A 14,581-nucleotide genomic window follows, 5' to 3' on the forward strand; every position below is an offset into this window, starting at 1 on the left:
GGGATGTTTCCCAATGCGGTAAGGGATGTCCCGAGTGTTAAAGTTTGGGAACCCCTGGTCTATACTACTGTCAGGTTCTAATTATCAGAGTAAGAACTCGACGGACACTAGGAAAGCTTAAACCAAATGTATTCTTCTCAAAGGATCGAACAGCTGAATCGACAAAGACATGGTTACAATAGTGGTGGTATATGTACCCCACTTTGGRTGGAGTCTCCTCCTTCTCGCTAAACATTGCATCTTTATTACTAGGTAGGAAACTAAGTGATACAGGAAATAAGCGGTTCCTCTTCCCTTAACCTGACCTGACCTCGACCCCCTCATCCACGGCTCTCTCCCCTTATCAGTACTGCCACGTGTGACCGTTTACCCTGCACTCAGCCCCTCCCTCCCACCCACCATAACCCTTCCTCCTACAGACAACTCATGGTGTAAACCCTCAGCTATTGCACCCCTCATGTCTCTATTAGATCTAATGATTAATAATAGTTAAGCTCAGAAATCCAAACCCATCACTACACAATTGCACACAGCAGACTCATATGAAAACATGAACTCATTACCTTGATGCGTTCTCTGTTAAATCTAACGAGATGCTTCTGTAAATCAAGCAGACAACAACAGATCAACATCAATTTGCTAGGGATATTTCGAGCCAACGTAGAACCAGGCACAACTGTCTTCACTTGCGTAATGAATGAGACTACAAAATATTCTGGACCAGTGGTTCCCAAACTTTTTATAGTCCCGTACCCCTTCAAACATTCAACCTCCAGCTGCGTACCCCCTCTAGCACCAGGGTCAGCGCACTCTCAAATGTTGTTTTTTGCCATCATTGTAAGCATGCCACACACACACACTTTACATTAATTAAACATAAGAATGAGTGTGAGTTTGTCACAACCCGGCTCGTGGGAAGTGACAAAAAGCTCTTATAGGACCAGGGCACAAATAATAATATAATAATAATCAATAATTTTCCTCTTTATTTAGCKATCTTACATATAAAACTTTATTTGTTAATCGAAAATTGTGAATAACTCACTACAGGTTAATGAGAAGGGTGTGCTTGAAAGGATGCACATAACTCTGCAATGTTGGGTTGTATTAGAGAGAGTCTTAAATCATTTTCCACACACAGTCTGTGCCTGTTAGTTTTCATGCTAGTGAGGGCTGAGAATCCACTCTCACATAGGTATGTGGTTGCAAAGGGCATCAGTGTCTTAACAGTGCGATTTGCCAAGGCAGGATACTCTGAGCGCAGCCCAATCCTGAAATCTGACAGTGGCTTCCGATTTAAAATACATTTTCACAGAATCGCTTGTTGCAATTTCGATGAGGCTCTCTTGTTCAGATATCGGTAAGTGGACAGGAGGCAGGGCATGAAAGGGATAACGAATCCAGTTGTTTGTATCGTCTGTTTCGGGAAAGTACCTGCGTAATTGCGTACCCAGCTCACTCAGGTGCTTCGCTATATCACATTTGACATTGTCCGTAAGCTTGTTCATTTGCCCACAAAAAAATAATTAAATGATGGAAAGACCTGTGTGTTGTTCTTGTTAATGCAGACAGAGAAGAGCTCTAACTTCTTAATCTTAGGCTCAATTTTGTCCCGCACATTGAATATAGTTGCGGAGAGTTCATGTAATCCTATATTCAGATCATTCAGGTGAGAAAAAACATCACCCAGATAGGCCAGTCGTGTGAGAATCTCGTCATCATGCAAGCGATCAGACAAGTGAAAATGATGGTCAGTGTAGAAAACTTTAAGCTTGTCTCTCAATTTWAAAAAAACGTGTCAATACTTTGCCCCTTGATAACCAGCGCACTTCTGTATGTTGTAAAAGCGTTACATGATCGCTGCCCATATCATTGCATAGTGCAGAAAATACACAAGAATTCAGGGGCCTTGCTTTAACAAAGTTAACCATTTTCACTGTAGTGTCCAAAACGTATTTCAAGCTGTCAGGCATTCCTTTGGCAGCAAGAGCCTCTCGGTGGATGCTGCAGTGTACCCAAGTGGCGTCGGGAGCAACTGCTTGCACGGGCGTTACCACTCCACTATGTCTCCGTGTCATGGCTTTTGCACCATCAGTACAGATACCAACACAACTTGACCACCAAAGTCCATTTGATGTCACAAAGCTATCCAGTACTTTAAAATGATCCTCTCCTGTTGTCCTGGTTTCCAGTGGTTTGCAGAAGAAGATGTCTTCCTTAACTGACCCCCCATAAAAGTAACGGACATATACCAGGAGCTGTGCCAGGCCCGCCACGTCTGTTGACTTATCCAGCTTTAACGCATAGAATTCACTGGCTTGTATGCTAAGCAGTAATTGTTTCAAAACATCTCCTGCCATGTCACTGATGTGTTGTGAAACAGTGTTGTTTGATGAAGTCATTGTCTGTATAGTTATTGTCCCAGATGTCTTGTAATCCTGCGGCAGCAGGAATAATTAAGTCCTCCACAATAGAATGGGGCTTTCCTGTCCTAGCCACTCGGTAGATCACCATATAAGACGCTTCTAGCCCCTTCTTATTAATGGTATCTGTTGCTTTTATACATGTCTTACTACTTGAAAGTCGCCTTAATTCTCGCTCCAAAAACTTCCGTGGCTTATTTTTCAAATTGACATGTTTTGTTTCTAAATGTCTGCGCAAGAGTGAAGGTTTCATTGAGTTGTGAGAGTACTTTTGCACATAGGAAAGGCACTACTCCCAATATAAGTAAATCAATGTAGTTCTCATCATATTTGCGCCTCTTCGTTGGTCCAACGTCCTTGTCGGTTGTTTGGTGCTTTCCCGGGTAAGGGGGCAGTAGCTCTTCGGCTGCATCAGATTCACAACTGTCAGTGTCCATGCTAGCTGGGCTAACAACACATGTAGAATTACTGATGCTAGCATTGGATGTGCTCGTGGAAGCAGAATAACTTGCGTCGTCGACAGGTGCAGGTGTAGTACTGCTGGTCGTAGCAGTACTACCAGTAGAGCTGGTATGTGTCTCTATGGATGCGGGCCTTTTTGTTTTTACCATTTATCAGTTTTCAAGCAAACAGAATGAGCAGCAGCTACGTTTGGAATTCCCGCGAGAGAGTAACGGTTTAATGTGATTTGATGTTAATTATTGGACTAGGCTACCTGTATTTGACATTGTGTTATTTCGCTGAACACTAGATGGTTTCATTTTATTTTTGGCAGTGAAACGAGGCTACTCAGGCGAGGAAAAAATAACTAATCCAAATGTATAGACCCGTTGGAAAATATAAATTGACTGTTTGAAAATGTGAATCACGTTTTTATTTGGCGTACCCCCGACGGCAACTGGGGTACCCCCGTTTGAGAATACCTGTTCTGGACATTCCTCGCAAACACTTTTTTTCCCAGCACTTGGGCTGGTGTTGCATCACATGTGCCATCACAACAGCTGTTTGTCTCTTGATTGTCATTTGGAAAATTCCTTCTTGGATCAGATGATGTGAAAATATCACGACTTAACTAATCAGCTGGACACCAAATGCATAATTATTGAAGAACCACGTTAATGACAGCATCGATTTAGGTTTTAAACATCAAGGTAAGGTGACTTTTGGTTAGAAGCATTTGATTTTGCAATCGCATACGTTATTTTGAATTTGTGTGCCCATGAAAACTGGGATTTGATACCAGCAACCCTCCAGTTTGCCAGCTCACTTCCTGCCTCCGGTTGCTGGCTCTCCTCTCTAGGCTACCTGCCGCCCCAGAGCCGTCATAGACCTTCACTATGACATATACAATATTAGTGAATACATTTTGACAATAATTGGAACAGAATCATTGCCCAATTTTTGGGGCAAACAACCTGAAAGTCCAATGTCACAGCAATTGTGATTTTATATTTTAATTAATTTGAATGAAATTTTATCGTCTAGTCTCGGTCAATAGATCGTGGGAACAAGAAGGAGGTGAAGGAGGCCAACAAATACTACTTCATCGAGTCGACTATCGCTCTCTTCATCTCCTTCCTCATCAACGTCTTCGTTGTAGCAGTGTTTGCCGAGGCCTTCTACGAGAAAACCAACATTGAAGTGGTGAGTATAACGACTAACCAGACCCAGCATGTCATCTTATGTCTCAGAATGTAACACTCCGTTACAGATGTTTTATTTAAGCAATAAGGCACGAGGAGGAGTGGTATATGGCCAATATACCACGGTTAAGGACTGTTCTAATGCACGACGCAACACGGAGTGGCTGGACACAGCCCTTAGTCGTGGTATATTGGCCATATATTACAAACCTCCGATGTGCCTTATTACTATTATAAACTGGTTACCAACCTAATTAGAAGAGTGAAAATAACTTTTGTCATACTCGTGTTATACGGTCTGATATACCACGGCTGTAAACCAATCAGCATTCAGGGCTCAAACCATCCAGTTTATAAATAGTAATATAGCATGGCCAGTATGGCACCTCTAAATCAGTGACGTCCTTTGTTTGTGATGTGCTGCTGCTCTTCTCTGTGTGTCACAGAATGCAATGTGCAATGCATCAGACAGTCCACACACAGACCTCTTCCCCCTGGACAACAGCAGGCTACAGGTGGACATCTACAAGGGGGTACGTCTTTAATGGATTAACAACAGTCTACATAACTTCCTGTGATAGGAAATCACAGGATCTGTCAATAATTTTGTCATGAAATTACATTTATTTAGGTATTGATAAGATGCATAACCATAGAGGGGACTGTCTTTCTTTCTGTCTTTCTCTGTCTGTCACTCTCTGACTGTACAGGGGGTGGTGCTGGGTTGTTTCTTTGGCCCTGTAGCCCTCTACATCTGGGCCATCGGGATCCTTGCTGCGGGACAGAGCTCCACCATGACTGGCACTTACTCTGGCCAGTTTGTCATGGAGGTGAGAACGTGCTGATATACTCATTGACTGTATTTCTGTGTGTATGCGAGAGTTTGCAAATTGTATTGTTAACCATTATTGTGTATGTGTGTGAGTGAGATAATGAGTTTTGTGTAGGTCCGGATGTGGGTGTGTTGACTGTTAGTTCTCTCTCTCTCTTTGCCCCTGCCTCAGGGTTTCTTGAATCTGCGTTGGTCACGTTTTGCACGGGTTCTTCTCACACGCTCCATCGCCATCTTCCCCACCCTGCTGGTGGCCATCTTCCAGGACGTGCAGCACCTGACGGGCATGAACGACTTCCTCAACGTGCTGCAGAGCATGCAGGTCGGAGAGAGAGCGAGTGGGAGGTCTGGGGACATGGAGGACAAAGAGAGAGAGACAGGGAGGCTTGACAGAGAGGAGACATGAGAGCTGGGGACATGCAGGTCAGAGAGAGAGAGAGGAGACATGGGGGCAGGTCAGAGAGAGTAGAGGCTGGGTCTGGGGACATGCAGGTTAGAGAGAGAACACCATGGAGACTGGGTACTGCTGTTCTCCTAGTGGAACAGCTAATCAGGGCTGGCTGGGAGTCTGTTAGGGTGTTACACTGATGCTTGTATTCAAAGGTATAGAAGGGGACTGTATGCAGTCATTTTTAACTGTTCTTTCTGTTCTTCTATAGCTGCCGTTTGCTCTGATCCCCATCCTGACCTTCACCAGTCTGACATCCATCATGAATGACTTCGCTAATGGACTGTGAGTCATCATAACCCTCTACCCCAGAGATGGGCAGCAGGTCTCCTAAAATATAAAAAAATATAAGCACCCACCAAATTATTATTATATGACTCCGATTGGTTTTGTGTTTTCACTGATAGACCAATTAATTCATAGACGTGATGACAGGGATGCGTCTCAAATATAACCTACTTTTCTACTTGTGCTGAAAGATTAGTGCTTTTTGAGGTTCGTTCGGTTATTTAAAAAAGAATCAGTATTATTTTTAACATGAAATACATTCTGAAATAATGACATTAAAATTATTTTAGAGCTTCCCTCAGCCATCACCTGCCTTTTTCCTGACACTGACAGTGGATTGAATTCTGTAACAACACAGAATAAAACAATAAGAGCCCCATGATGGTTGTGAATGCCTATTACTGCTTCTCAACCAAAATGTACTCACATTACTTACTTTAATACAATATTTCAGTTGTGTATATTACTTAGTTTTTATTTGATGACTTTATAATTTAATTCCTTTAAATCATCATCTCATTTTACATTTACATTTTGAGTCATTTAGCAGACACTCTTATCCAGAGCGACTTACAGTTAGTGAGTGGATTCATCTTAAGATAGCTAGGTGGGACAACCACATATTACAGGCATAGTAGTCGAGGTGAGGAGGAGATTATTTAAGATACTCTTTGAAGAGTTATGGTTTCAGACGCTTTTGGAAGATGGGACTGTGCTGTCCTAGTTTCAGGGGGAAGCTGGTTCCAACATTGGGGTGCCAGGATATAGAAGAGATTGGACTGGGCTGAGTGGGGGCTGCTCTCCCGTTATCGGTGGGAGGGCCAAGAGACCAGAGATGGTAGAACGGAGTGCTCGGGTTGAGATGAAGGGTTTGAGCATAGCCTGATGGTATGGAGGGGCAGTTCCTCTTTTTGCTTTGTAGGCAAACACCATGGACTTGTAGTGGAACATTTTAGTTATTTTAGCAGATGCTCTTATCAAGAGTGACTTACAGTAGTGAAAGCTACGTTTTTTTGTACTGGTCCCCATGGGAATCGATCCCACAACCCTTGTTGCACGTGCCATGCTCTACCAACTGAGCCACACGAGACTCCATCTCTGCTCAAGCAGTAGCAGCCAGCCAGACAACCATCTGTTATTTCTGTGCTTCCCATTGAACAAGTCGTCCTATTTAGGTAGGATAGTAGTAGCTAACTATCAATCAGGTAGAGCTACCTCACGAACTTTCTATCCCTCTCGTCGTCATTCCTCTTTCATGCGGTCTCCTATGGTCTGTGTGTATTCGCCTCTTTCCGTGGCCAGAAAGAACAGGCGCAATGGATTGTGGTCATTCATTATAGTTAATTACCAAGTTTCTGCGTTGAGCTAGGTTGAATATTTGTCTAATGAAAACTACAATTTCCAATCAGCCCAGCGTCCCACATAGTTCTTGACTTAATTTATCTTGTGAATTATTTGATTTCTCTAGAGAAACTAAATGGAATTCAAGTAATCGAAACGACGTCTGTCAATTAGCTGTTTAATAACCGAACCCCCCCCTGAAATTTCGGTTCATCGCTCAGCACTATTCCCTACATATTATACTACTTTTGAACAGGGCCTGTAGGAAATAAGGTTGCCATTTTGGATGCAGTTAGATTTTCTGTATGTGATGACAGTGACAATTTATCATTGTGCCAACTTACCATCTCAGCTGTGCCTGTGCTCCTCAGGGTGTGGAAGATAGGCGGAGGGGTGGTCATCCTGGTGGTCTGTGCCATCAACATGCACTTTGTGGTGGTCTACGTGACCAGCCTAAGCAGTGTGGCTCTCTATGTGCTGGCGGGCTTGCTTTGTATAGCGTACCTATGCTTTGTGGGCTACCTGGTGAGTTACTATAGCAGTCATTATAACACCATGGACCGGGCTAGATTAGCACACAACACTGTATATTAACACCAGAATGAGGTGATTACTTTTCATTGCTGAATACTGAATGCAGGGTTTGRAAAGATGCATTGTAAACTATTATAGGGAGTACAATGACCCTCTACTGACCTCCTACCCTCTTTGTGTGTGTCCACAGGTGTGGCATTGTCTGATAGCCCTGGGGTTCTCCTGTCTGGATGTGTCCTGTCTGACCAGCAGGGTAAGCAACAACAGACCTTCTGTATTCATAGAGGAACAGCCAGAGTATGACACCTAAAACTGAASAAGACAGTGTTTAAAAGATAGACCAACACAAATGTCGGCTGTGCACAGTAGATCACCTGCTGGTTGTCAAAGAACGGTGGCAATTCACAGGGTGTCCGGAGGTTCGTAGTCTTAAATTAATTTATCTGTTTTCAAAGGTCTTAGAAAATGTGAAGAAAGTGACTACAGTGTTTCTGTTATATTGTCCAGCTACTTAATTGTTGCCACCACGGCAAAAAAACGATTGAACGTCAAATAATACTCAAGGCGCACTTTCAAGATGTTAGAGAGCTATCCACGTGTGCGCCTCTGCGTGTGCCAGTGCGCGTCGGTCCATTGCCAGAGGAGAGAGAGGAGAGAACAAGGTAGCCTGTACAATTTGATAGACAACAAGACTAGAGTTGGGGCGCTAAACCGAAAATTGCTGACACTGTCATTTCCCTCTTACCTAAGCAATTTTGCTTACATCGGTGATTCGGCTACACAACATGCCTGCAGATTCTTTGGTTCTAAAACCGTTATTTGGTCAACAGTAATGTGCATTCACCTGCTTCCCACAATGAAAGTATCTGCCCTTTCCTTGTTTCGTTGCTGGCTCTCACTCCCGCTCCACTCTTTGCACACGGAGTAAAGGAAGAGATTCATTCTGATAGGCGCAAGCGTACTGACAGTTAAGCAACATTTCAAAATGTAGGCTAATTGAACGAAAGACAGTTTTTGAAACAACTACCGWTAAAAAAGAGGAATGTCTCTGCTTTATGAGTATACCAATTATTTCTCAACTGTCAATATAGAGGAAACACCACTTTACAAGCAAAGTATGTAATTGAGATTATGTGCCGGCGGAATGGAGTGGAGAGCGCCATTTGTGGTGAATAGGCATCAAGTAGTCTATATAGGTCTACCAATGGAAAGTTTTTGTAAAACATCAAATGTACTGTTAGATCAATTGCATTGCTATCTAGCAACCATATAATATTTAGAGTTAGCAATCTAGCTAATGTGTTTCGAGTTCCCATTTCCTCAGGTGGTAAATTATATAGCATATAGCCTAGGCCAATATGCACAAAACATGCAGGCAAATTCATCTCTCAAAAGATATCTGATTATTCTGAATCCTATTTTGACATGTTGCACATCAAAATATCCATTATGCATTCCCTGAACATGTTAGATGAAATAGCTCACTTCTTTCGTGTCTTACTTGGCACTGGAAAAAGTCAGTCTAGAGCCCTCCTGCTTAGCTACCTTGCTTTGAAGTATAGCTATTTGATACCTGATTCATAGAATGAGGGAATTATTTTATTCAACATTTTGGTTGTAGGCTAATGTTCAAATGTTATATCATAATACCTCCAGGAGAGCTACTGGGTGAGTAGACATTTATTTCAGCCCAACTCTAGCACCAGATTCTACAAATTCACTGCTCAACAGGACCTTGTTAAGCTGACTCTGTTGTTTGAGCAGGGCTGAATCAAAAGCCTGCACACCCAGTGTACATTTGACTTTAAGGCATTTTTATTTCAGCTCAACTCTATTGAGTGAGCATTAAGCTGGTATTGGTATCGAAGCCAAAATTCTGAACACTTAGTTTGAAATCTAGCTAATTATTAGCCCATTGGGGTAGCCTAAACAAATGCAGATGGGCAACCCCATGCTTCAGCCATCTATAGCCTAGCCACTATGCTACTAAATTCCTTAGGCTACAGGACAAATGCTCATGGCTAAAATAGCACACCTGCCTGATAATATGAGCCATGTAGGCTATAGCCTTTGAAAGAGCCAGCCCTAAAAATACTACTTTTTGCCAACATTGGCTCATTTCTAGAGGGGAATATTAGCAGGTGTATGGAGCACGCATACCTTAAAATTTGTATTTAAATTGCATTCCGAGTAGCATTAATAAGGTCTTAAATTCAACTTCATTGAATCTGCAGATACCCTGGATTTAACATGTAGAATCATTGGGAAATGAACACAAAATGAAGCCTGAACAGAAAATGACGCACCTGCTGTGCGCAACGGACATTATGTAAACCCCAATGACAACAAATACACTTGTTCCTGTTCAGAGGCCTCCCTGTCCCTTTTGAGAGGATTCTCAGCGGTCAGCCATAGTTTTTGATATCCTCTCTTTCATGCTCAAGCAGAGCGAGTGTGACTTGTTCTCATGTTTTTCAATGAGAGAACTAAGTTTGAATTCGATTTCTCTCAAATTATTGCAGTCCTATTCCAGGTTAAGATGTGAAAAGTTAATCTTGCACAATGGAAATTCTTATCCTGCTGACATGATAATAAGCCCAAGTCTACAGTATTTGGAAGCTGCTATCTATCTATTTGGTATTTGAACATTATTGTACACTACATGACCAAAAGTATGTGGACACATGCTCGTCAAACATTTAATTGCAAAATCATGAGCATTGATATGGAGTTGGTCCCCCCATTGCTATAACAGCCTCCACTTTTCTGGGAAGGCTTCCCACTAGATGTTGGAACATTGCTGCGGGACTGTCTTCCATTCAGCCACGAGCATTAGTGAGGTGGGCACTGATGTTGGGCGATTAGCCCTGGCTCGCAGTCGGCGTTCCAATTCATCCCAAAGGTGTTCGATGGGGTTGAGGTCAGGGCTCTGTGCAGGCTAGTCAAGTTCTTCCACACCAATCTCGACAAAGCATTTCTGTATGGACCTAACTTTGTACACAGGGCCATTGTCATGCTGAAACAGGAAAGGGCCTTCCCCAAACTGTTGCCACAAAGTTGGAAGCACAGAATCGTCTAGAATGCCATTGTATGCTGTAGCGTTAAGACTTTCCTTCACTGGAACTAAGGGGCCTGTCCCGAACCATGAAAAACAGCCCCAGACCATTATTCCTCCTCCACCAAACTTGAGAGTTGGCACTATGCATTGGGGCAGGTAGCGTTCTCCTGGCATCCGCCAAACTCAGATTTGTCCATCGAACTAACAGATGGTGAAGCGTGATTCATCACTCCAGAGAACGCGTTTCCACTGCTCCAGAGTCCAATGGCGCCGAGCTTTCCACCACTCCAGACCACACTTAGCATTGCGCATGGTGATTTTAGGCTTGTGTGCGGATGCTCGGCCATGGAAACCCATTTCATCAAGCTCCCGACTAACAGTTCTTGTGCTGACATTGCTTCCAGAGGCGGTTTGGAACTCAATAGAGAGTGTTGCAACTGAGAACAGACTATTTTTACGCGCTATATGCTTATGTGGCCTACCAATTCGCGGCTGAGCCRTTGTTGCTCCTAGACTTTTCTACTTCGTAATAACAGCACTTACAGTTGACCGGGGCAGCWMTAGCAGGGCTAGTCTGTAGCAACCACTTCATAATAAAAGTCCTGATGAACCATACTCCTGCAGCTCCGCATTGCACTGGGCTGACCGTATTTTATGTTGAATAAATATCACCAGGCCCTAGAAAGCCCAATGAGAAAAACGTGGTTAGCACTACTTTGTGTCAGTGATCGATTTCTTTGCATTTGTCAATTTTTGACACCATAGATYACAACATTGGGATTGAACACTCACAATCACTTGAGGGCTTTGCTGCTTACAGTACGTAGCCTATGCGCAGTCAACATACAACTGCTTAAGCATTTCCCGGGAATGGTTAATGAGTTGATGAATGAGATCCTACCAATCGAGTGCTTATGACATTAAGTAATAAGAGAATCAAACTCGCATTGCATGAGATTAACCATCTCACGCTCTTCTTCACTTCTCAACAGATGCTGACGGGCCACAATGACGTTTACCTGCTGAAGGACATGGACATGGACAGCGACACGATGGTGGAGAGATTAGAAGAAGAACACGTTGGAGGAGTGGTTATTAACAGTGATACAGTCCGTAGCTAGAGAGAATTCACAGGGGTGACCTAACATGGAGGATGCAGTGCGCCTCCTGTGCCTTAGTGCCAGCCAGACCTTCGTAAGTGCCCATCCTCATCATCTGACCCTTACAAGAAGCCTTGAACCCCTCACTTGACATTCCACTAGGCAGGTAGCCTAACTATGATTGGCATTATATGAAGGTTAGGCCTATGATCAAGTTTACCCCAATGAGTTGTTGGTTTTTATCATGTCGAGCATGCTTGATCAACGTGGCACTATAAAAATGAGCCAGCTTTTTCATGACTTTGAAAAGCTGTGATCATTTTATATGGGAAATACACTGTGTGTAGTGAGTTTGTTACAAAAAAGGCAATTGCCACCAATTTATATGCATGTACGTTGTAGAATTTTTTATTTATGAACACACAGAGAACTTAATTTTCGTAAGACTTTATCAGAGCAACCACTTAAAGGGCCAATTCACAGTTGCTACATCCATTTTTGAGTGTATAAATTAATGATATACACTGAGTATACAAAATATTAGGAAGACCTCCCCACAACCCCCTTTGCCCTCAGAACAGACTCAATTTGTCAGGGCATGGACAGGAATGCTGGTACATGTTGACTTCAATGCTTCCCACAGTTGTCAAGTTGGCTAAATGTCCTTTGGTTTGTGGACCATTCTTGATACATACGGGAAACCGTTGAGCGTGAAAAACCCAGCAGCACTGCAGTTCTTGACAGGAACCGTGACTACCATATCCCGTTCAAAGGCACTTAAATATTTTGTCTTGCGCATTCACCATCTGAATGGCACAGATACAAAATCCATGTCTCAATTATCTCAAGGCTTAAAGTCCTACACTGATTGAAGTGGATTTAACAAGTGACATCAATAAGATATCATAGCTTTCACCTGGATTTACCTGCTCAGTCTTTCATGGAAAGAGCAGGTGTTCTTAATGTTTTGTATACTCATTGTATATCAATTGTTTCTTGAAGAATATTACTTCGAAATGCCTCATGACCATAGTTCAGTCGTACCCCATCAGAACCCAGTACATCAAATCTTGAAGGGTCAGTCCTTGCATCCATAGCGCGGTCTATGAATTTAAGTGGTTACATTTCTCCAGGCCCATCCCTCAGCTTTTTATCAAAACAGAGGCGGGGTGTCTGCTTTGTTATTGTTTCAAGTGCGGATTGGCCCTTTAAGAACAACTTCCTAACCCAGTTGCTCTGGCACTTGCAATTATAACTCCCCAGGGCTCCCGAGTGGCGCAGCATCTCACGCAAGAGGCGTCACTACAGTCCCTGGTACGAATCCAGGCTGCATCACATCCGACCGTGATTGGGAGTCCCATAGGGCGGCGCACAATTGGCCCAGCGTCGTCCGGGTTTGGCCGTCATTGTAAATAAGAATTTGTTCTTAACTGACTTGCCTAGTTAAATAAAGGTTACTTTTTTTTAAAGTAAAAAATAACTGGAATATCTTGGCCACGTTTTWATTTTTTTATTTCAAAAAGATGGTATGCACCCACTGCCCTGCTTAAACTGGGGCAGGGGTGTTCAAAATAATTATACATTTTATTTATAAAACACAATTTATCACACTCAAGGTGCTAATAGATAAATATTTTAGATTTTGGGTGTAGTTATTTAAAATTTTCTACAAATGTCCTGCTATTTTGGTCATTCCCTCCAAAGCACCCCAGTGAAAGGCATAAAAGCAGCCCACATGCCCAAATTATCCCATTTCCTTAAAATAATTTCTCAAGGAAAATGTTAATGTGATACTAACAATTGTACTGACCTCTTTCTGTGAATTCAGTGTTTTTGTTAGTACAAAACTCTACCCATTGAAATTCTGTTGAAGTTTAAATTCGTACCCAAAGCCCAATATAATGAAAGATGCAGGCCTTTTCTGCTTCTTGACGCAGTCTATGAAGTCAGAGGTGTCACTGCTAAATACAGCCCCTGATGACCATTGTAGAATTTACATGTATTTATAGACTGACATTTTGAGTGTAGATCTATCATAAATAGGTCTCTCTCTGCGTGTGCATGATCACACCACTTTAGTTAAGTCATTACCCTGGATTGTTTTAATTATGAAATCTTCAAACAGAAGTCATTCACTTGTATGGTTTACATGATGTTTAGATGACATTTATTTTAATGTGGAATTTTATGTACTGTAAAGCCAGTATTTGTATTTGGTCAATTTAACTATCGCATAGATATATTGACTTTATTTTTTATATACATCTTTTTCAAAGGAAACTAAAGTATCAACAGTTTGTGGCTGTTAAGTTTCGCTGGTACCATACATTTTTGATGAATAAAATGACATGCCAAATAAAATAAAAATATTTGTACAAAATAACTTTTTCTGTTTTTTTGTCACTTTCCAAAGATAAATCATGAAATACTTTTCACTAATTTCACTATGTACAAACTCATTAACAGCATTATTTATATATTTTTAAACAGTCCGGACAATGAAAATATCATCTTTGAGACACATTAGGTTTTTGTCAATWCTTCTCTTTAGGGAGTGAACGGTCTTTATAGTAAGGGTTACATGGAGAAAATCGGGCCTCTCTGAAATGAAAATGGATGGCTCTCCCTTCAGCAAAATATATTTGACCTAAACCCTCCCTCAACACTTGAGGGAAAAAAACAAGTGACCATCCCCTATACCCCAAATAATAATTAAATCAAAGTGGATAGCAGAGAACATTCCTACCATTTTCCCTCACTTCCTGGACAGACCAGAGCCTTAGATAAGCAGTTTTAGAAACTGTTCTTCATCCTGTAAGCATTACATGGCAACACAGGAGTTGATAGCGCAGAGGGCTGCAGGCCAGAAAGTTGTGGGTTCGCTGACCACTGTGGACAAGAGTAGGGGTGGAAT

At 42.2% G+C, this 14,581-nt stretch overlaps 1 protein-coding gene across 2 annotated transcripts in view; it reads left to right on the forward strand.

The window, feature by feature from the left end:
- Positions 1–12,368, forward strand: part of LOC111965366 (natural resistance-associated macrophage protein 2) — a 44,809-nt gene extending 32,441 nt beyond the window's left edge. For both annotated transcript variants that reach the window (XM_023989531.2, XM_023989522.2), the window contains exons 10-17: positions 3,909–4,067; positions 4,513–4,599; positions 4,777–4,896; positions 5,071–5,220; positions 5,558–5,631; positions 7,347–7,500; positions 7,700–7,762; positions 11,560–12,368. In XM_023989531.2, coding sequence (XP_023845299.1) covers positions 3,909–4,067; positions 4,513–4,599; positions 4,777–4,896; positions 5,071–5,220; positions 5,558–5,631; positions 7,347–7,500; positions 7,700–7,762; positions 11,560–11,688 — 936 coding nt within the window. In that variant the 3' untranslated portion in view covers positions 11,689–12,368. The remainder of the gene's footprint in view (positions 1–3,908; positions 4,068–4,512; positions 4,600–4,776; positions 4,897–5,070; positions 5,221–5,557; positions 5,632–7,346; positions 7,501–7,699; positions 7,763–11,559) is intronic.
- The last annotated feature ends 2,213 nt before the right edge of the window (positions 12,369–14,581 follow it).

The sequence above is a fragment of the Salvelinus sp. IW2-2015 genome, linkage group LG1 (assembly GCF_002910315.2).
Source record: "Salvelinus sp. IW2-2015 linkage group LG1, ASM291031v2, whole genome shotgun sequence".
NCBI classification, from domain to species: domain Eukaryota; kingdom Metazoa; phylum Chordata; class Actinopteri; order Salmoniformes; family Salmonidae; genus Salvelinus; species Salvelinus sp. IW2-2015.